The sequence below is a fragment of the Rhinatrema bivittatum genome, chromosome 15 (genome assembly GCF_901001135.1).
Source record: "Rhinatrema bivittatum chromosome 15, aRhiBiv1.1, whole genome shotgun sequence".
NCBI lineage: Eukaryota > Metazoa > Chordata > Amphibia > Gymnophiona > Rhinatrematidae > Rhinatrema > Rhinatrema bivittatum.
The window spans coordinates 48,733,496-48,756,530 of NC_042629.1; the positions used below are offsets into that span (position 1 = coordinate 48,733,496).

A 23,035-nucleotide genomic window follows, 5' to 3' on the forward strand; every position below is an offset into this window, starting at 1 on the left:
ATGAAGTTAGCATGGGGCACATTTAAAACTAATTGGAGAAAATTCTTTTTCACTCAACGCACAATTAAGCTCTGGAATTTGTTACCAGAAGATATGGTTAGTGCAGTTAGTGTAGCTGGGTTTAAAAAAAGGTTTGGAGAAGTTTTTGGAGAAGTCCATTAACTGCTATTAATCAAGCTGACTTAGGGAATAGCCACTGCTATTACTGGCATCCGTAGCATGGAATCTACTTAGTGTTTGGGTAATTGCTAGGTACTTGTAAAGCCTGGATTGAGCCACTTTTGGAAACAGGATGCTGGGCTTGATGGACCCTTGGTCTGATCCAGTATGGCAATTTCTTATGTTCTGGACTGGTGTAGCGGAAAGAAAAGGAAGTGGCCACTGAAACGCAAATGCTGACCTATAAATGGACCGGCAGCCTGGTGGGGGAGAAAGCAGGCAAAACAGATGTTAGCTCTCAGATGCCAGGATATGACAGATGTTCATTCCTGGTATACTCTCTAGCACAAACGGCAGGTTCCAACACCTCCCTCCCCTGCTCCCGTTGCTGGATGAAAATGGATGGCACTCTTGAATAAAAGAACACAGAGCAAGAGTGTGTGAGAGCACATGTGTAATGTTAAGAGATACAAAAGCATTTAGATCTGTTATTTGCTGTCAGGAGTGCATTAATATTAGATATTTCTTGATCTACATGTATGTTTGGTTTTCAGTTGGCATAAGATATATCATTTATAATATTCACAACTTGTTTTTAAAAATCACCTCTAGTGAGATCATTCTTAATGTTGTATTCATGCTTTGAGTATAGAACCCAGTGCTAATACAGTCTTCTGGTGACTAACAGCACAGCATCATCATGGATGTGCTTTTCTTTTCTGCATCTGATCAAAGGTGGTAGCAATCAGGTAAGAGAAATACACAGTACCAATGGGCAATTCCACCACTGTAATAGAACCCTATGGCAGCTTGTTCTGAAATGCTCTGTTTCCCATTATGACTACATCTAGGGCCAGACATACTAAACATTTTTCCCATAGGCACAAAATGGGAAAAACTCTTTAGTACATCTGGTTTGTAATATTGCATTCAGCTGATGAACGAGGTTAATGTGCTTAATCTGTACTGTGCTACATATGTCAGTGAGCATCCCTCTTTCATTTGTGCAAGTTTATAGAGACTGGTGAACCATTATTTTCCCCTACTGTAGATCCTTTTTTTTTTGTTAATAAACCTGGAAAGAGATCGGGTCCCATACCACAAACTATTGCTGGCTGGTTTGGGATTGGAGCATTATGCAGGCAGCCTGCACAACCCTGGCCGGATAGTGCTTTACAATGATATATGTTGCCTTCTTTACAATCGATACAGAACATTGCATGCATGGAAGTAGAACTCAGCATATGATGGGGCAAAATCAGGACTGAATCAGCCTCTTTGAGGTGGCAAATCTACATAAAGGCAGAGATAAGACTAAAGGGCTTCCTGCATATTACTCCGTGCACTTTGTTCTTCAGCGAATGAAAGGTTCATAGTACTTAATGTGAAAGTATAATCAAGAAAATTAGATTTACTTACTTCAATGTTTCAGCTAGGAAAAAGCTCTGCTGCACATCATCGTAGTTTGGAGAAGAAGAGTATACATCCTTGACACCAGAAAACCCACCGCTAACACGGCAGAATTTATCGATGGCCTATACATGGGTAGAAGAGACAGAAAATGACTGTTTCAATGCATGAGTGGGGGCCATATGAAATCCATCTCAACAGCAGCACGTGAACCGAACTTTCAGCATTATCATCACATCAGGAGCCAGAAGGAACTTGAAAGTGTCAGGTTTAAAACTGCCCAAAGAAATGGCTCTCTAAATATTCTATAGATGAAACCAAAGCATATCCACAACAGTGCTGAATTATTCTAACAGTGTCATGGAGTCATGGATTACATGGCTCATGAATTGTTTGGTTCTCAATATCTGTCATTATCAAACTGGAGAAGAAGAAGAGTTCAGAAAACTCAGTTCTGGCCATTGATTTCCATTGGGCTTCTCTCCCCAGGGCATTTTATACCTTTCATTTGATTTCTCTGTGTGGTTAATTCAGTGGGATCCCAGTTGGGGGGAGGGACAGAAATTAATTTAAAGACTTTCACCCTATTGCTGATAGCTAGGGACTTTCATTTTCAGCTTTTATTTTATTTCTCCTGGGAATTTAATAGTGTTTATTACAACAAGAACAAAATAAAGATATATATCTGAAAAAATAAGTCAAATTGTTCTGCCGATTTCTCCTTTTTGTAGTTATAAACACTGATAAATTCACAGGAAAAATAAAAAAACTGAATGCGAAGGTCCTTGCTGACACCTAAGGTTACAAATAGCCCCTTTCTAAATTTCATGCATAATTCTATAAGGTAAATGCAAATTATATAACTGCAGATGGACACTGGGAATAGTTTATGGATGCAAGTGCTGTAGCTTTCAAGACTATATAATGAGTTTTTGTTCCTGGGCTGATAAAAAGCAAGATAAAAAAAATCCATGAGATCCAGCTTGTTGCTACTAAATGTATCATTCATCAGTCAAGCATGCATGATTACTGACATGGGAAAGAAAGAAAGGAAGGCAGGGGTGGAAAAACTGTAGTCAAGTATTGATTGCTAAGATCCTAAATACACACAGACTCAAATTAAACATGCGTGCTGTGCTAATAGGGCCAAAACCACAGAGCATTTATTCTTTATTGAGATCTGTAAAATGCTGCTGTCAGAAATATGGTGCTTTTTGTTAGTGGAGGAGAAAGTAGAAACCCTTTTGAAAGCACACCTATAGCAGGGGTGGCCAGCTCTGATCCTCAAGAGCCATAAACAGCTCTGGTTTTCAGGCTACCCACAATGAATATGCATGAGAGAAATTTGTATACAGTGAAAGTAGTGCATGCAAATGTGGACAGCCTGAAAACCAAGACCTGTTTGTGAATCTTGAGGACCCAGAGTTGGCCACCTCTGCTCTACAGTATGCGTTTGATCTGGCACAAGAACAGTGCACTTAAGAGTGGATAGTTATAATGCAACAAGAATAAAAGACCAACAGGTTGATGCAAAACTGGTGCGCGAAAAACGGACGCTCATGATTGAGCACTCACTTTCCTAACACGTGCCCCCATTCACCTCTCCTGAGCATGCAATGCAATATGCTAATAAGCTTCTGTGTTAAAAAGGATGCGCTAGGGATAAATTGTGCATTCCTAGTGCCTCTTCAGCATCAGGCGCCTGGGAAAAGTGGCTGTGCGCAGGTTAGGAAAAAGAACACTCGTAAATTGAGCAACTGTTTTCCTAACCTGACCACTAAGACTTTTTTTTCCCCCCCATGTTGCTGCTTTCTGTGGGGGTTCCTCCGACTTAATATCACAATGATATTAAGTCGGAGGAACCACAGAAAAGCAGTATTTTCTGCTTTTCTGTTCAGGTTTTGGGGCGCCTCATGACTTAGCGCCAGTTCCGGGGCTGGTCTTCATTTTTGAGGGTTAAAATGTGCTCGTTGGATGCAAGGTTATTCTTTTTTACTGCGGGGTATTAGTTCATAGCCTCATCAACACAGCATTTACATGTGATGAGCGCTATTAGCTACTTGCTGTTTTGGATGTGCTGATTCCCTTATTGCATCAGGGGTTATGGACGCGCGTCTAAAATGTGTCTCCAACCGCAGGTTAACCTGTGCACTAGCCTGAGCGTACGATATTGAGTCGGCCTGTAAGTGCAGAGTTACTACTAGCTCCTAAACAAGAAACCATAATGCCAGCAAACGCTTGCTTATGAATTCTGCTAACACCCGACAGAGTACTTCAGAAGATACTCAAGGAAATTTGGTTTTAATTATTTTTCATGGGAATTGATCAGTGTTTATTGTAACAAAACCAGGAGAAAATTTAGTGCAAAGACAACTAATTTTTCTGTGTTTCAGACTATTTTGGTGGACAGATGTATGAAGACCTCATCCTCACCTCCTGTGTTGGCAACAGGTGGGGAAATCAAGGAACAGAGGGAGGAGAGGGTAAGAAGAGAGCTTGGGGCCTGTCACAAATTTTGCAGAAGCAAAACAAAATTCTGTGTTGAGTATTACGATAATCAGTTGAAAACTGATTAAAAAATATAAACCCAGAAATAATGGTTCTTCTAAAACCTGGGATGTTTTCGGTAAAATCTAGCTTAAACTAAAAATGAAGGGCCCTAAAGATACAGCAAGTAATTTCTGCCAATGCCACAAAAGAAAATTGGAAGGTTCAGGGCATGTCCCAAAGTTATTCTCTTGACATAAATGATCTCAAGCCCTCCAGTTCTTGCCCTGGAGAATTCATTGTAATTTGATCCTTTCGATGTTATAATAGAAACAGAAAGATATTGTTCCACAGAAGTTTTATCACAAATATAAAAAATAAACAGGGGAACAAATTTTGATATCACAATTGCCTCACCAAAATCATTAATTTCTAATGCTCTCTCTTTGTGTCCAACAATCATATAACATATTCTCTACCACTTCACTGTGCAATGTCACCAAGATGCCAGGAAATGTGTTTAAGAAAAAACTAAAAATCAGGTAGCAGCAAAAAAGGTGACTTTGCACAGGCCTGGCAGAAGACAAGACATTGCTCAAGCTGACACCTCTTATCACTAAGGGGATTTGCATTCCAACCAACAATGTGCCAGGAGGAGGATGAAAGTCACAGAAGCTGAGGTCATCCTCCTCTCTCCTTTTCCATTGCTCATAAACCTGTATACTGTGTGTCAAACCTATCAAAATATCAGCGGCATCTAAAAGGGGCAAGCCTTTTAGCTTAACAATTTGCAGACCTTTCCTTTGATCTGTAGGTGTGAAAATCTGGCCTCCTAAATACTGGAAAGAAAATATTTAGAACAGGTGTGAGAATGCAGAGCAGGGTCAGGAAAGATATTCCAGTTATACTGAATATTCATAAAAATTGTTTGGGGGCCAGCAAATACTAATTTGCAACTGGTCCTGTTGAAACAAGATCAGCTGTGTTTATTACAGATAAAGGAAGGATTTAAATCTTTTCAGGATCATACGAGAGGCTACAGGCAAGCCTCATCTTCAATAACAATATTTTGCTGGTGCATACAAATCACAAACTCATCTTCCCCTTCACCCCAATTTGGAGAACCTGTGGAAATTCATCAGATATATTCCCAGTGATTAATGGCAGCAAACACTATTGTTAAAGATGCACAGAAAATCCCTATGAAGCCCCCCTCCCAAAGTGCCCAAATAGTATCTAAAATGATACTACCAGCCTGGGCTATTGCGACTCCTTCATGTGTGATTACACATAATCTATCAGCTCCTGCCTCTGGGTATCAATGGATGCTTCTGTGTTGCTATGCGCAGCAAATGAGAACCTTAAAGCAAAGAGATTCGATGCTCCAACCATCAGTCTCTTTCATTTCTGATCTGCTTACAGATAACAGTTGATGTCAAGAGGTTCCCAGCCCTGATCGACAACCAGGAATGGAAATAAACTGAAAATGGTCTAGTAAAATGAAATAGAAATAAATGCTGGTATATGCTATTCTGTTGTACAATTTTAGTAATGGCAAAAACACAAAGCAGGGTAAAGATCACCACCACTAATTAAGACTGAGATATGAACTAATTTGAAAGCTTTAATTCTGTAGGAATGGGAGATATTGATTTACTGTGTAAACAGAAGGGTTTTGGCCTTAGTCATTGCCACCTACTGCACACATCCATATTACTAAATGGATTCAAACAAGACTCACTGCAAAGCAGGTTTATTCTTACATTCTCAATTCCCTAATTGGTTTAAGGATTGAAATTTAGAATAAAATCTAAACAGGGAGGTAGGGGGGTATCAGGAAACACAATTACAGGCAACTAGGAAGCTACAGAAAAATGTTCTTTGAACTATCAGACTGGTCTTTCCAGACAGGAAGCTTCAGTCCTACCGTCCCCAATGGTACCAGTCCTGTAATTAGGTTCCACTGCTGGAACCTCTCATGAGCACTAAGGAATTGAATTCTCTTAAAACAGCAGATAATATACTGCAGCCCAACAGAGCATGAGAAGTATAGCACTGAAGATAGCTCAGGCATGACAGAACATTCTGCTCTTACTGGAATGGAGATATTTTGTCCCCATCAAGTCCTCTTTTTCATGGAAATCAAAGATATAAAAAAAAAAACAAAACTCCCAAAAAAAACATTCAGGGCAGATTCACAGGAGAGAAACTATGAGAAAACTGGAGAGAAATTAAGAGGTTAAAGGTGTTACTGCATGTACCCATTTTAGTAAACATGAAATTAAAGCTCTGGAGCAATCTGAATAGCTAATCAAGTACCCACTTCAAAATTATCCTCCTCTAAATGCACAAGTTAGCATCTGCTTCCACTTGCTTTTGTTTTCTCTTGGCTATTTCATTTACAACACAATTGGGAGTGCTTGGCTATAATTATCTACCTGCCTCAGGAGGGGTGCTTAGCATAAGGCCAAGGACAAGTTTCTACCAGTGAAATACCCAGAACAAGCCACTGCCTTAGTCTCTCTATTTTATTAAAAGCTAGGTTAACTAGTTAATATAGTGGATGTAAAAACATTTTTGCTTGTAAAGTTGTTATGCTCAACACCTTCTAGTATACAGATTCAGGAAGAGAGAAAAAAGGGTGACAGAGACCTGAATCTGTTCCTTAGTAACAAGATCAAAGATCAGGACACTGTTATATTATATATATATATATATATATATATATATATATATATATATATATATATATATATATATATATATATATATATATATATATATATATATCAAAAGACATTGTTCCAGGCTGTAGGTTTGGCTCTGGAAGCTTTTTGCCTGGCAGATGGCAGAAGGTACTTCAACCCTATTTATTTAGGTCCTGCCCCAGCCAGATCCATCATGACTCATTTGCAGAAGTAGGATCACTTCTAACAGCTAAATCAAAAGCAGCCTGTGCAGAGAGAAAAGGATCAGATTCCCTATTCTCTCCAAAAACCATGACCCAAATCTCCTATGCTGGGGAATCCTCTTTTGAAACTCAGCAGTTTTCCTCTTTCTCTGCCTGCTCACAGTACTGTGCAGAATGTTTTTTTTCTCTCTCTCTTTTTTTTTTTGTCTTAGCAGCATTTTAGTTTGGTAATTTTTAGTTTCACAAACACTGACAACAAGTTTGAAAAATACACCCATCTGAGGAAATAGGTTGGTTCTTGGGTGGTGGATGTACATGTAGGAATTAATCAGCACCTACCTGTGCTGCTTCCCAACCCCATTGCCTGTACTTGGGATCGTGGGTGAATCTCCACATATACCAATAGGTCTCTATCACCTCAGGGCGGAGTATATAATATTTCTCATTTTGTCGCACAGCCACTGCCTCTGCTCCACCGTCAAATTTGAATGCTTCTGGGCCCAGTTTTAACACTAAAAGAGAGAGTTATGAAAATGCAAATTTGTAATCTACATTTATGCTAAACTATACAGTTTTTGACTTCTTCCCAAGCATTCCCCCCCTTATGAGTTTTCCAATTAGAAAAGCCTTTGGACTGTATTTGGCACTTTTCATGTAAACATACACAGAACAAGTACACAAGCTATTTACAGTGCTTTGTAAAAGTCTGCACACCCTCAAACATTTTCAAATTCTGACTTAAAAATACAAATCAAAATGCATCAAAGTTGGAACTGAAAGAACAATTATAGAACATTTCCAAAAGTAAAAATAAACTCAAAAAGTCTTCACTGCATAAGTTTTCACACCCCTTGACTACTTGGTGGAAGCCTTTTTGGAGCAGTAACAGCTATAAGCTTTTTAGGATAAGGGTCTCCCAACTCTGCACACTGGGATGGTGCAGTTTTTGCCCGGTCTTCTTGCCTGAAGAGCTCTGTGGATTGACATTTTCAAGTCTTGCCACAGATCTTCTATTAGATTTGGGTCTGGGCTTTGACTGGACCATTGAAGGACATTCACTTTTCTTCTTGCTCAGCCACTCCATTGTTGCTTTTGCTTTGTGCTTGGGATCATTGTCCTGCTGAAAGGTGAATGTTCTCCCCAGTCCTAGCTCCATGGCAGACTGGAAGAGGTTTTCCTCCAGGATCTGCTGTACTTTGCATCATCCTTCTCTTTCCCTCGATTTCACAATCTTCCATCCCCACTGTAGAAAAGTATCCCTACAACATAGTGTTGCCACCACCGGGCTTCTACTGTAGAGATGGTGTTAGCAGGGTCATAAGCTCTGTTTGTTCTACACCACACATTTTGCTTAGCAGTGAAATTAAAAAGTTGCACTTTGGGCTCATCAGACCACAAAACTTTTTCCCACATACATGCACTGTCCCTGAAGTGTTTTTTTTATGCAAATGCTATGCAGCACATCAGATGGCTTTTCTGCAGCATCTTGCCACCCTCTCATACAGGTCACGTTTGTGCAGAAATCTTGAAATTGCTGAACAGTCAACATTATCCCCAGTCTCAGTCAGAGATGTCTGTAGTTTTTTTTTTGTTTTTTTTTTTTAAGTAATGCTAAGCGCCTCACAGTGACATTCTGCAACAGGTTGCTTAACTTGTGGCTACTGACTTTGGAGGGATGGCAATGTCTTGGTGGTGCTAAATTGTTTCCAGTTTACAAGGCTTGTACTTCCATTAGGCAAACCAGGCAGTTGCCTAGAACACCAAGATTTTGGGGCAGCAAAATCCTGCCAGTGTGATGTCTAGAGGGGTGCTGTACCACAGCCAGTATCGTCAAAGACGGGAGTGCTGTGCTGGAGCCACTGTCACTAGTAGTCTTGGGGGGGGTGAATTTGTTTTGTAGTCTTCCCCCAATCTGTACCTCTGAACAACATTATCCCAGATTTCTTTTGGAAGCTCCTTGTTTGACACGTTTGACAAAATTCACTTCATACAACAGAAAAGCAGAGTTGCTTACCTGTAACAGGTGTTCTCCTAGGACAGGAGGATGTTAGTTCTCACACATGGGTGACGATCAGATTGAGCCCGGCACAGAAAACGTACGTCAAAGTTTCTGGAACTTTGACTGAGCATGCCCAGCATACCCTAATCCATGCATGGTCCCTCTTCAGTCTTGTAACAGAATGATAAAAATAAACAAAAATGGGCAAAACCCAACTCCGTGGGGTGGCAGGTGGGTTTCGTGAGGACTAACATCCTGCTGTCCTAGAAGAACACCTGTTACAGGTAAGCATCTCTGCTTTCTCCTAGGACAAGCAGAATGGTAGTCCACTTGGGTGAATCCCTAGCTACAGGCTGCTCCTCAACAAAAAAGGGGACCAACAAACACCAACCAGCTGCCAACAGGCACAACCACCAGAGTGCTGTTGGTAAAAGAGGGAGAAACAGCCTGAACCCAAACAATGGGCCCTAGGTAGGGAGAGTGGGACAGACTAGCCGAACCTACTGTCATGTCGGCCATCCCAATCCAGACAGGAGCAAGATGCAAATGTTTGGAGAGAACTCCATGTCGCAGCCTTGCATATCTCCTCCACAGGAACTGCTCGCAAATGGGCCACCAATGATGCCATGGCTCTGACATGACCCCCAAGATGCAGTCCAGCCTGGACATTTATTTTATTTTATTTATTTGCTTTTTTATACCGACATTCGTGGGTAGATCATGCCAGTTTACAATATAACTGAAGGAGGAAAGTACAAAAAACCAGGGTGGGGGGAGGGGAGCAGCTAGGAAGATAGAAGGAAAAAGCGAAGAGAGGGAAAACAGGACAGAAAGAGAAAATATAGGAACAGTACATAACGGAGAGCAGGTACAGAGATGGGAGAAACAACCGATAAACATTATATATAACATTGCAAATTATACGTTCAAAAGGAACTATATACAATCTAGCAGATATTGCAGAAGGAGATGCAGTCTGCTAGCCAATTGGATAATGTCTGTTTGGCAATGGCAACTTCCAATCTATTCCTATCAAAGGAAATGAAAAGTTGGGTGGAGTGTGTATGGGCTTCTGTCCACTCCAGGTAGAAGGCTAAGGCTCTCTTGCAATCCAAACTGTGCAGGGCTCATTCGCCTTGGTATAAATGGGGCCTGGGAAAGAATGTTGGCAGGATAATTGACTGGTTAAGATGGAAATCCATCACCACCTTAGGCAGGGACTAAGGGTGCGTATGCAAGATCACCCTATCATGATAAAATTTAGTATACGGTGGATAAGTGACTAAGGCCTGGAGCTTGCTGACTCTGCGTGCTGAAGTGACCGCCACCAAAAATATGCCCTTTCAGGTCAGGTACGGTACCGCAGGTCACATGAGTGCAGCGGCTCAAAAGGAGCTTTCATCAGCTGAGCTAACACCACGTTGAGGTCCTAAGACATGTGGGAGGCCTTAGGGGAGGCTTCAATTGAAGTAGCCCCCTCATAAAGCGCACAACTATCGGCTGTACAGAGATGGACATACCATCTACATATTGGTGGTATGAGCCAATTGCACTGAGATGAACTCTAACAGAGTTGGTTTTCAAGCCAGCCTCCAATAGGTGTAGAAGGTAGTCAAGCAGTTTTTGCGTGAGGCAGCAGAACGGATCCAGGGTCTTCTGCTCATGACTCAGAGAAAACCTCCTCCACTTCAGTCCATAGGACTTTCTAGTGGAAGGCTTTCTGGAAGCCACCAGGACCTGAGACACATCTTCAGAAAGATAGAGTGGCTGCAGGATTCACCTCTCAACATCCAGGATGTGAGTGACAGGGCCTGAAGGCTGGGATGCCACAGCCTGCCCTGATCTTGCGTGATGAGATCTGGGGAAGTCCCCAGACTGATCGGTTTCCAGATGGACAACTCCCGAAGGAGTGGAAACCAAATCTGTCTCAGCCAATGAGGGGCTATGAGGATCATAGTTTCTTGGTGGTCGCAAAGCTTCAAGAGAGTTTTTGTGACTAGATGAATCAGAGAATACGAGTACAGAAGACCCCTGCCCCAATGTCGGGCAAAGGCGTCTGGAATGCCCTTCCGGAGAAGGTGGCGAAAACCAAACAGTGAAAGAATTCAAAAGGGCATGGGATAAATACTGAAGATCCCTAAAGGCTAAAGGATGGAAATGAAGAAAAGAGTGCATGGAGTAACTTGATGGTGCGGCTGTTATTACCCTTAACAAATAAGCCTTGATACTGTTGATGTAACTCCACCATTGCTCTCTATTTCAATGGCAGGGGGAAAAGGGGAACTGGATTCGCTCAGCAACCAAGGGCCCCGAATTTTACAGTCAGGGGAAAAAAGTATGGGGGTAACTTGCTGATGTGGTGGTTACTACCCTTAGACAATAAGACTAATTCTTTGATGCAGCTCAAACATTGCTCTCCGCTTCAACAGCAAGGCATAACAGGGAATTGGATTTAACAGTAATCAATGAGGGCTAGTGTAGGAAACTGATAAGCACAGGGATAATGGGAAATTGGATTCAAACAGCAACTGAGGGCCCTGACTTTTATGGTCTGGGAAACAGATAAGCATGGGGTAACCTACTTGGCATAGTTGATACTATCATAAGCTTACTGGGCAGACTGGATGGGACCATCTGGTCCTTTCCTGTGGTCATTTCTATGTTATTATGAAGCTTACATAGAAACATAGAAACATAGAAATGACGGCAGAAGAAGACCGAATGGCCCATCCAGTCTGCCCAGCAAGCCTCACACATTTTTTCTCTCATTCTTATCTGTTACTCTTAGCTCCTTGTTCTATTCCCCTTCCACCCCCACCATTAATGTAGAGAGCAGTGATGGAGCTGCATGCAAGTGAAATATCTAGCTTGATTAGTTAGGGGTAGTAGGGGCTTGTTTGCCATCCGACCTGTACAGGGAGCAGAATTGAGTCACCTTCCTGTTGCAGGGGGACGCAAACAAATCCACATCCAGGCTTTCCCCAGAGTTACTTCCTGTGACCTGGGAAGATCTTGATGTGAGCGTATGTGCCCTTTAAATTGAGGGAGCATAACTGGTCCCCTTTTTGCAGGAGGGCAATCAGGGTGCCCAGGGAAACCATCTTGAACTATGCTTTTTGCAGAAATCTGTTCAAGGCCCTTAGGTCTAGGGGGTCCCCCTGTTCTCCTTGGAATCAGGAAGTACCGGGAGTAGAATCCTTGCCCTCTCTGCCCTAGTGAGACAGGCTCGACTGCTCTGGCTGTTAAGAGGGTGGAGAGCTCCCGAAGTACTATCTCCTGGGCACAGGGGCAATTTGGCAGGACACCCAATAGCTTTAATTGGTATCTTTGATGGACAATGGACAAGACCCACTGGTCTGAGGTTATACTGGGCCACCGATCCGCAAAGAACTGTAGCCTACCTCCAACCTTTCAGCGTCTCTGGTACAGGTGGTTGGCTTATATTCCCTTTGATCCAGTCAAAACCCCATCCCAGGATTTGGCAGAGGAGTCAGCTGGGGCTTGGGAACTCACTGTTGCCTGGGATGGCCCTGTAATCTCACTCTCTGCGAATGGCCGGAGGATAGTACTTCCTCTGGCAGTAGAAAGACTTCCTCTGACCCTGTCTCACAGACCTCCTGGCTGAGCAGGGCGGATCTGAAGTGCTGGTGGACAGCCTCATGGTGATCCCGCAATTGGGCCACCGCATCCATAACCTTATCTCCGAAAAGATTCGCTCCTGTGAACGGCAGGCCAGCTAGTCTTTCCTGTATCTCCAGTTGGAGATCAGAGGTCTGCAGCCATGCCATTCTGCGGGTCCCAACTCCCACTGCAGAGGCTGTCACCATCTTGAAAACATTGTAGGTTGAACGAACCTCATGTTTTCCACACACCAGCAATAAAGGGGGGGGGGGGGGTATCTTGCTGCTGTTGAGACAGTGGCTTGGCCATCTCTTGCACCTGCTTCCAGAGGTTGCAAGAGTATTGGCTCATGTAGAGCTTTGTAGGAGCCAATGCAGGCAATAAGCATGGCCTCTTGGAACACTTTCCTCTTAAGAGCGTTCATCGCTCTATGATCCTTGCCCAGGAGTGCAGAGGCATGGGTCTGAGAGCGCTTGGCCTTCTTGACACTGGATTCGACCACTACCGATTGGTGTGACAGCTGACACTTCTTGAATCCGGTAGCCTGTGGACAAGATAAACCCCATCTACCTTCCTGTTAACAGGAGGTACTGTGAGGGGGTGCTCCCAGATCCTCAGCAGCAACTCCCTAAAGATCTCGGCTACCCGGACCCACCACGATGTCTTTAGGGGTCTCCACGAACTGGAAGATTTCCAGCATCTTATGCCTGGCATCCTCCTCCGTCATTAACTGAAAAGGGATGGCCATCGCCATCACCCATGCAAAACTTGCGAAGGTCGGGCCCTCTGGAGGAGACTTCCTTCACTCATCTGGAGGAGACTGTTCCAAAGAGAGACCCTCTGAGTCCTTGGAGGAGGATTCCACAGTGTCATCCCCTCAGGGGTCATATGGGGCCTCATCCTCACTATATTCTACAGGGGATAGGGCCCTGGGTGTTTGGCCTTCATTCAGAGGCATGGGCATTAGTAGCATCGGGGCCGGCCTCGGCAAAGCTAGATGGGGGCTGCAGGCCTTGGTGTCTCTGCTGGCCTTGATGGAGTTTTCTCCTTGGAGGAACCGGCAATAAGCACCCTATCGGTGGGAGGAAGCATCAGTACCCCGCCGGGCATCAATGGCCTCCCGGGAACCAACCGAGTCAGTAACACAGATAAGATGTTGAACCGTTTCAGCAGCAGTTCCAGTAGGGTGAGTACCAGTACCAGTGGTGCCGCCAGTTTGATACCCTGCAATGCCCGCTGGACTATTAACTGGACCCTGCACTCCAGCTCCTCCTCGAAAGTTGCTGATGCCAAAACTGACTGGGAAGAAGAAGGGGTGGTCAAATCTTCCTCGGAGCCACGAGCTGGATCAGTAACTGACACCAGGACCAGTGGAGACCGTCACGGACCCAGGGCATTGATGGAGGATAAGCACTCCTTGGCAGCAGGGTTGCTTCGGGGGCATCATGGCAGGAGCCAGCTTCTTCCCGAGCATGGTACCGAGCATAGAGAGTGACCGGTGCCAATGCTCCCTTGGCTTCCATCAGTGCTTGGCTCGGTCTTTCCCCGGTGCCAACGTTGATGACGACGAACCAGACGTCCTCGGAAGAGACTGACAGGGGCCGGTCCACGGTGCCCCTGTTCACTGACGGTCCCACCGATGCCAATGGCTCAGTGTCCATCAGTGCGGCTCCCAGGTGCTGATGCCGCCGATACTGATGCAGAATACTTCCTCGACCCGAATATCTTCTCCATCTTGTTGAACTGAACATGATGTTCCTTGGGGGTCATCTGGGTGCACATGCAGCAACTCCGGACATCATGCGATGCCCCCAGGCAGAAGACACACCTTGTGGGGGTCCGTGATAGACATGGTCCACCGACAAAATCTGGATGAGGCCATGACGAATGAAAGAAAAGTAAAAAAATGAAAGACTGTGATGGCGGGCGGGTCGAAGCCGGCAGGCACTGTGGCACTGCCGCCACAGTGGGCTGAGTGGGGTGGGAACGGAAGCAAAAAGAACTTACTGAACCCGCTGAAAAACCTGAGTGGGGAAACTAGAGGGAACTGAGATTGACCCACGACTGATGAATTTACGCAAAAAACCACAAACAGGACAGTGAAAAATGTTTAAGGCAATTTCAAGAGAAAAGTCACGAGCACACTCTCCCACGAGGCGAAAGCTCTGCGTAAAAAAAGAAACTGAATAGGGACCCTGCGTGGACTTGTGGATTAGGGCATGCTGGGCATGCTCAGTCAAAGTTCCAGAAGCTGGCATAAGTTTTTTGTGCTGGGCTCCATCCAGTGATGTCAACCATGTGTGAGAACTATTATCCTGCTTGTCCTAGGAGACCAGCTTGATTCTTCACCATGAGTATTCAAATCAGCTCAGCTACTGTGACCCGATACAGGTGAGCTCTATTTAACCTATTATGGACCTCATTAAGACAATTTTTTGAACCAGAGCTAATTTGGGTTTCCTATGACAAAGGGTGTGAAGACTTATACAATCCAGAGGGGTTTTTTTTTTAATTCCTAATTACTTTTAGAATATTTCTATAATTTCTACTCACAAAAGGCAAAGGAGGCAGAAATCAGGGACGACTAAAGCTTTGAGCACTTACTATGCACAGTAGTAACAGATTAATTTGCAAATTATTACAGTAAGCAGAGTACTCCGTTATCTAAACTGAGTTAAGTGGAAGCCACCATTTCACAACTAAATATGTCTGATCATGTTAAGATTGCAGCAGCTCAATCACAGAATATCCTGACAACTTTGCAATGATATGTAATTAACCTAACTACCGTTGTGTGTGCAGAAGACAACACTTCAATGTATTATGTCCTGCAAACCAGATGGCGCATTCAGGGGGCTATGAAGTTTTCTCATTGGCTACAGTGACAATCAGTAATGGTCTGACGCCCACTACAGTAAACAAACAAATCTCAATGGCCACCTATATTTCTGGCAGCATTCTAAGCTGCTGAACACACATTCACATCTTTTTATTTAAACTAAAATGGTTTGCAATAGTAATATTACCCTGACATGAGCAAAGCCTGGATTTAGTTATTTTATGGGGGCCCCTCATTGGTCAGTAACAAACCAAAAAATATCTGATTTAGAGGATAATATTGCTTAATTAATCCTGCTTTTTTTCATTCCCTTTGTCAAGCATAATTATACCATTTCCTCATTAGTCTGCTAATGAAACAAGCTTGCTTGATATTACCACCATGCAGGAGCCACATTCTTTTTCAAAAACATCTTTGGAGGCAGAAAGGACAACCTGGTCCACCCAGTCTGCCCATTTCTGTTTGCCTACTGCATGGTCACAGATCTTATTTGATCTGCGGGGTTCTCTCTCCCACCATTACTAAAGGTCCTTATGTTTCTAATCCATGAATATTTAAATTCTTCCACTGTGTTGGCTTCTATCATCTTTGATAGAAGCCTTTTCCAAGTAATCACACATTCTCAGTTAAAAAAAAAAAAATATATATATTCTCACATTCCTAGAGCTTCCTGCCTTCAGCTACAAATGATAATCCCTTGTCTTTGCGTTTCTCAACTGGGGGGGGGGGGGGGGGGGGAGGGGAAGGGGGCGGCAGGCATAGTATATATAAATATATAATACTGGTAGATTTTGTAAGAATCTGAGGCATATAATACTGAAAATATTACATCTTTCCTCCATGTGTTTTACACTCACTTGGCAGATAATCAGAATGCTCTTACCTGTCCTATCATAAGACTCATGACAGGTATGTGCAATCTCTGCCCCGAGCTGCAGATAATGTCCAGCTTTATCGTCTCTGGATCCATCAGCGCCGAGTGCAAACATTCCACCAGCAAAGCAGGTGAGGTGACCCATTTTTCTTTCCAGGTGGCCATTCTTCCATTCCCCAATAAACATGAGACCCGCACTCGACTTCCTTATCAAGTGTCTTTCGATGGCCTGGAAGGAGGAAGACACATAACACACTCAAACTCTTGGGCATCTGGTAAATCTTTTATGGACACTAGCAACACAGTGTTAAATGGTGCTGTGTCTTGAAGTGTGTCAAGTGTGATAAAAGATGTGATTCGTACTCTTGTTTGTCAAAACTTAGAGAGTGTAAGCCCTCTGGGGATAGGGAAATACCCACAGTACCTGAATGTAAACCAATGTGATATGTCAGTATATAAAAAATAATAAAAGAAATAAAAGAAAAAAAGAAAGGAATAAAGATTTTTGTATAAAATATAGTATGGTTCATTTAAACTCAGATTTCTAAAGCTGTGGATAGATGCTTAAGAAATGGGCACTTACTGTATTTTGGTTTGTAAATCAAGCAACTGCACAACAGTATTCTAAAAGCTTTCATTTAAAAATAAGCAGGAGCTAAGCAAGAGGCAGTTGATACCAATATCAACACAGAAAACCTCTTTACAAAAAGGGAGGCATAAAAAAGTTAGGCATTTTGGTATATTCAAAAGATATCAGTAAGATTCAAACATCAGGGGACTAGAAAACAGTGTGAAACATTTTATCTCTCACTGTTCTAACAAACCTTCTGCAGTAAAGGATGTGATGTGTTATGGTTCTATGCAGCTGTTGCCCCACTTTGTGATGCAATGCTCGAAAGGCATCATCTACTCAAACTCACACAAGCGCTTTTCTTCGGGTTGCTGCCTAAAGTTGGGTTCATGACAACTACCATGATTCTACAATTATGAGTTTATTTTCAAAAATAAAAGATTTTGACACAGCTGAGTTGTTGCTGGTAAGATCATGTCATTAATGTGATATCAGAAAGAAATAACACCATTAATATAGCATTTCTATACGGTCTTCTTAATAATACAATGAGGCCAGTGTAATAAACCTGCACTAAACTGGAGGTTTTACTTAATGCATGTGTTAAAAATAGGGGTCCCCGTGGGATGTCGTAAGCTATGGGATGCAACTCAAGCAGGAGTAAAAAAAAAAAAAAAAATACGCTAAATGAAAATCATGCTAAAATGTGAGTTAACCTGAACAATCTGCACTAATACAGAAAAGTGCTTTAAAACAGGAGTTAGGAGGTAACTGCTTGAAGCTGGAAGGAGTGGAACCAAATGACTGTGCATGTAAGACTTGAAATGGGCATCCCAACTTGGGCACAATCTCGCATAAAAGAACATTTGGGCAAAGCATGTCAAATGAAATCAAAGGGTGGGCCTCCTACAGCAGAATATGTACTTTGGTGCTGTGCATCCCTAATGGCTGTAGCTGTCTGTTCCAGAAGGCTTACTCTGTTTTCACTTGGCATGCTTTGCCCAAATGGCCTTGTATGCAAGATTGTGCCCAAGTTGGGGTGCCCAGTGCCAGTCTAACATACAAGGCCATTTTGGTCACACCCTTCCAACTTCAAGCACTTACCTCCTTAAGCCTTTATTTTAACTCCTTCGCCTGAGCTGGAGTAAAAGTTAACTTTCATTTCTGGTGGCCATGACAGTCTAATTGCTGTGCCCATGTGGTAGTGTCTAGTTGTTTCTACCACACTGGTCACAGCAACAGAATAACTTTGCCATCAGAAATGTGAGTTTATTCCACCTCAGACCTCAAAGGCGTTACATTTCCAGCATTAAGCTCTTTGGGGCTTGCACCTACGGCTGAACAAAATATAAGCTCTCTGGGGAAGGCACCTTCAGTTGAACAGTATGCATTTTGATGTTGCGCACTTGGCATAGGTGCCCTCCCTAGACAGCTTACACGTTGTTCAGCTGTTATTCCAGCCCAAGAGAACTTACATTAGAAAATTAAGTCTAAGGTAGAGTACCACACTGGGCACAACAGACAATATTGTCCACCAGAAATGTGACATTACTCCACCTCAGACCCAGGAGTTACATTTCCAATGTAAACTCTCTGAGGCAGGCACTAGTCACAGGTTTTGTTATCTTGAACATCTGAATAGTTTGCACACAGTGCTAAAGTCTGGACTGTTCAGCTGTTGGTGCCCAACCAGGCAACCTATGCATTGTTCATTTAGCTGTCTGTGCCTTCCCAAGAGAGCTTATTCTTTTATTGTACTTGCCACTCCTTGTCAAAATGGACCTGAATGAGAGAATGCGCCAACAAGTGGAGATGCACAGCACCAATCTCACATGCAATGCCATTTTGGCAAGGAAAGGCAAATAATTTCAAAGCATAAGCTCTCTGGGGAAGTCTCATTTAGATGAACAGTATGCACTTTGGTGCTGCGCATCAGACTTTGGCGTTCTGTTCAGCTGCAGGTGCACCCTCCCAGACAGCAGTATGTTTTGTTAAGCTAACTGTTGGTGCCTTCCCCAGAGAGCTTAGGCTTTGATTTTATGTGCCATTCTTACCAAGGAGAATTTTTTTTTACCTGGTAATTTGGCCTTTGATGCAAGAAATGGCTCTCTGGAATGAGCACTTACAGATAGCTGAACAAAGTGTAAGCTCCCTGGAATGGGCATTTACAGTTAAACAGTATGCCAAAGTTGGGATGCACTGTGCTAATGTACTGTTCACAGCAGTAGGCACCCGCCCCGAGAACTTACTGAAAATTAGACTCCTGGGTCCAAGATGGAGTAAACTCACGTTTCTTATGGCCAAAGTTATTCTATTGTTGTGTCCAGTCTTGTAGAAGCAACTAGAAAGTACCACACTGGAAACAGCAACAGTATAACTGACACCAGAAATGTGAGTATTAAGTTTTACTCCTGCTCTGACCCAGGAGTTAAATTTCCAGCATTAAGAAATGTGCTTTAGCTGTCTGCCCTTTAACACACCTCCCTGCATTGCTGGAGAATAGCTAATGCTTTTTTTTTTTTTTTTTTTTTATCTGGGACATGCATGCACTCACGCTAAACATACCATGGGTTTCTTAGCTGCTAAAACCCATATTAGATACCTGAGTAAGGTTAGTGCCAAAAAATTGTGCTAATTTTTAAAACTCTTGAAGTTAGATTTTTAGGACTAGATGCAATTAAGGCAAAAAGTGCATATGGCCAGCAAGTCAGTTTGCTGGAAAAATTTTGAAATGGCTTTTTCCTTAAATTTGAACCTGGGGGAAAAAATCCAGATGTTTTTGGCACTACTTTTCTTCTGGAAATCTCTAGCCTACTATTTACCTTTTATATCACAAGAGTATATTACTACAGGTATTAACGAATAGATCCCAATGCTATTATGTTTTGAAAAAATATCCATACCAGAAGATTTAAAAATCTATTTTTGCAAAATCTCATTTCATTGTACTGTATTTTCTTCTTTTCATATATTTGTCATCTTCTAAGGCAGTGGTTCTCAACAGGTGTGTCAGGACACAGTAGTGTCTCACGAGGTCCCGGGAGATGTGTCCCAGAGCCAGCAGAAGACTGATCTTTCCTTATCAGTCTGGGCAGGAGTTGGCTGATTTCTCTTTTATTGGGTATGACAGGAAGCTGCTTTTGTTTCCTCTTCCTGGCCAGTGGGAGGTTGTTCCCTCCTCCTTCACCCAGATCAGAGCGCGATATCACCAACTCCTGTTCATGTGGACACCAACTTTATCTTCCTCTGCTTGGCCTGGCATGAGGCTGCTGATGCTTTCTTCACCCCATGGGGCCTGGATGTGAAAGTAGGAGCATGAGGAAGAGAGGTACTTGCTGTATAAATCCATTGCTGACTTCCACTGCCTCATCTTCCGCTCCTCAATGCTTCTTGCCCTCAATCTACTAGTGATAAAGAGGAAGGGAGATTCTGGATTGGACTGAAGGCTTTTCTGCAGGCTGGGAGCTAGGAGAAGGGGAAATATGCTGGGCAGGAAGGCATGGGAAGATGGGGAAGAAGGGGTGAGGGAAAGGAGGTTGGGGGTTCCTGATTAGGGAGACGTGGAGGCGGGAGGGGAATGGATGCAAAAGAGTTGGTCAGACGTATGCTGGGTAGGGAAAGGCAGGGAGACGAACAGGGTAGAGAGGGAGCACATGGAAAAGGATGTGGGGGTGGAAGGTGTCAGGAATGTTGGACAGGGATATGAGCATAAGAAGGGATGATTGAGTAATTGGGAGAACTGAGGGGTGATGGGGGCATGGAGGAGAGTGACTGAGTACAAGAGTCATACTATGTCAGTTTTGAAAATATGTATTTCTTCTCTTTTTGAAGTTTGCTTAATGGAGGAGGAAATATATTTGTTTCTACTTCTTCAGTTTTGCACTGCATACAGATCTTCTTGGGGGTTCTGTTCCAGTTTTTGTTTTCACATTTGTAATTTGCGGTCTTTTAGTCTACATTTGGTGAAGGCAGGTTTCTATGTTCTGTGTGTACATGACTGAGATGAAGTACAAACCCCTACACGCTAGTAAAGTATCAGTCTTATTTGTTGTATTTTCTCATTATATTGCATTGCACTGGTGGTGAACTGCTGCCTTTTCCTAGGTAGGGCTATTGCTGTTTCATTTCTTGGAGTTAGAGCTGCTGCTAGGATTTTTGGTTTGTTTTTCTTCCAGGTTTTGTATTATTTTACAATGCACCTGGTAGCAAAGGACATTTGTAATGCTGTTGAGATGAGACCAGAATAAGAATATCTGTTTTGTATGGTAAGTTGTACAGGGAAATGTCTTAGTTCTGCTCTGCACCCATAATTAGGCAGTGGGGGTCTTCTGTGGATGCAGAGCACGTCCCATGATAGTCATGTGTTCAGTGTGTCACACATATGAGCATCCTCTCAGGTGTATCCTGATAGAAAAAAGGTTGAGAAGCAGTGGTCTAGAAGCACATATGTGAGACCACTAGAGGGCATCAATACCATTATTACACAACAGTTTACCTCTACAGCAAACAGTTGATTTATGAACAGTTACTAACCATATCACATCCTATGCCCACAAATGGTCAACAATGTCAGAGGTTGATATAATGGATACAAAATGACAATGACCTTCACGATCATTGTTAATGAAAATACCTGATCTATCCAGTCTACAATGCTGTAAATAAAAAAATTTCAAATAATCAGCACATTGGGCCATAATGGTTCTGTACATAAATCGGCAAATCACCTTTCAACACAAAGCAGTTGTACTCCAACTAGGGATTCCTGCTCTGTAGCACACCACCTTACCTAAAACTGCTATGCTGTACAGGAAATTAGTAGGAAACTTGTTTTTTTAAAGCATGCTTAAATGACATCTCTTTAAAAGCACAATGAAGAAAAAAGTTGGTGCAATGGAATCATTGCAATCTGCTGCACCCATTCTCTCTCAGCATACTCAAAAAGATGAGAAAAGTTCTCTGCCGCCGCTATCACCTGAAACCTTCATGTACTACTTTTTCTGTATTATATGGGGGATGCTGCGATTATAATCACCTCAATGGCGTCATCATACATCTTTCTCGCCTCAGTGTCTGTTTTACCTGACATCAGCCAGGCTTTCAGTAAGTATTCGTAAAAACTGTCTCCAAGGCCCCCCACTGATGTGTGATCTGTAACAAAAGAAAAAAAAGAAGTTTAATGGAGCAGAAGATTATATAATATTATAGTCACTAGATATGGTATGCCATGTAATATTCCAATCCCATGAGCCCTCCAAAGCTAAGCAGCAATACATTTGGTTGGGAGACCTCCTAGATTCATACAGCCCCTATGGTTGTTGAAGAAACATTTTTTTTTTATTAGTATACTAAAGATCCTTTGGCGTTTTAGATGATAGCAAATTTAGTCCCTATGCCCTGATCCAATTCTAAAAGAAGACATACAATAGGAAGGTTATGTACAGTCCTCTAAGCCACAACCTAAATTTAGAGAACATGACAATTCTCATATTCTAAATGGCTTCTCTCATGCTAATTGAACACTTTTGTGTGCATGTTACCCATGAGTCCAGCATATGGGCATACACAGACAAGCACTATGTGACAGCATAGCAAAATCCTTGGACGCACACACACACACACACACTATATTGTGAAGCAGTAGCCAATGAGAAGGCAGTTTTAACAATGTTTGGTAATGTCACAATGTGCTCTAACCTCTCTGATAGTTCAGCAAGCTCAGCTGAACTAACACTAAATGGATCCAAAGTTATATGCATTATTTATAAAATAAAATTTCTCTCTGGGTTTATATTTTTTATTTTCATCCCACAGCATAAATAAATGCAATAAGGTACTACTGTGTGAATGTTAAAAGAATTTCAACAAAACAAATCAGCCAAGTGACAAAAACCTACATATATATTGCACAAAAAGTATTAATGGGTATCTAAAAAATAATCAAATCAATTTTGAATGAACCTATAATTTCCTATAGTAAAGCTATAATCTCCTATAGTGGTATCACAAATGCGCTGGTATGTAGTATGATTTTCAGCATTTCTTATAAACACGTAGCTAGTCCAAACTAAAGGCCAACATTTATTTCCACAAAAAAAACATAAAACTTAAAACTATTGGTCTATCCCCGGGTTCACCAATAGTTACCACCATTGGTTTGATTT

The 23,035-nt window shown here is 42.5% G+C and overlaps 1 protein-coding gene across 2 annotated transcripts in view; it reads right to left on the bottom strand.

The window, feature by feature from the left end:
* The window catches only part of MAN1A2 (mannosidase alpha class 1A member 2), a 335,006-nt gene that overhangs the window by 12,374 nt on the left and 299,597 nt on the right, over positions 1-23,035 (bottom strand). For both annotated transcript variants that reach the window (XM_029578469.1, XM_029578468.1), the window contains 4 exons: positions 21,907-22,022; positions 16,310-16,529; positions 7,307-7,479; positions 1,579-1,694 (listed from right to left, as the gene is read on the bottom strand). In XM_029578469.1, coding sequence (XP_029434329.1) covers positions 1,579-1,694; positions 7,307-7,479; positions 16,310-16,529; positions 21,907-22,022 — 625 coding nt within the window. The remainder of the gene's footprint in view (positions 1-1,578; positions 1,695-7,306; positions 7,480-16,309; positions 16,530-21,906; positions 22,023-23,035) is intronic.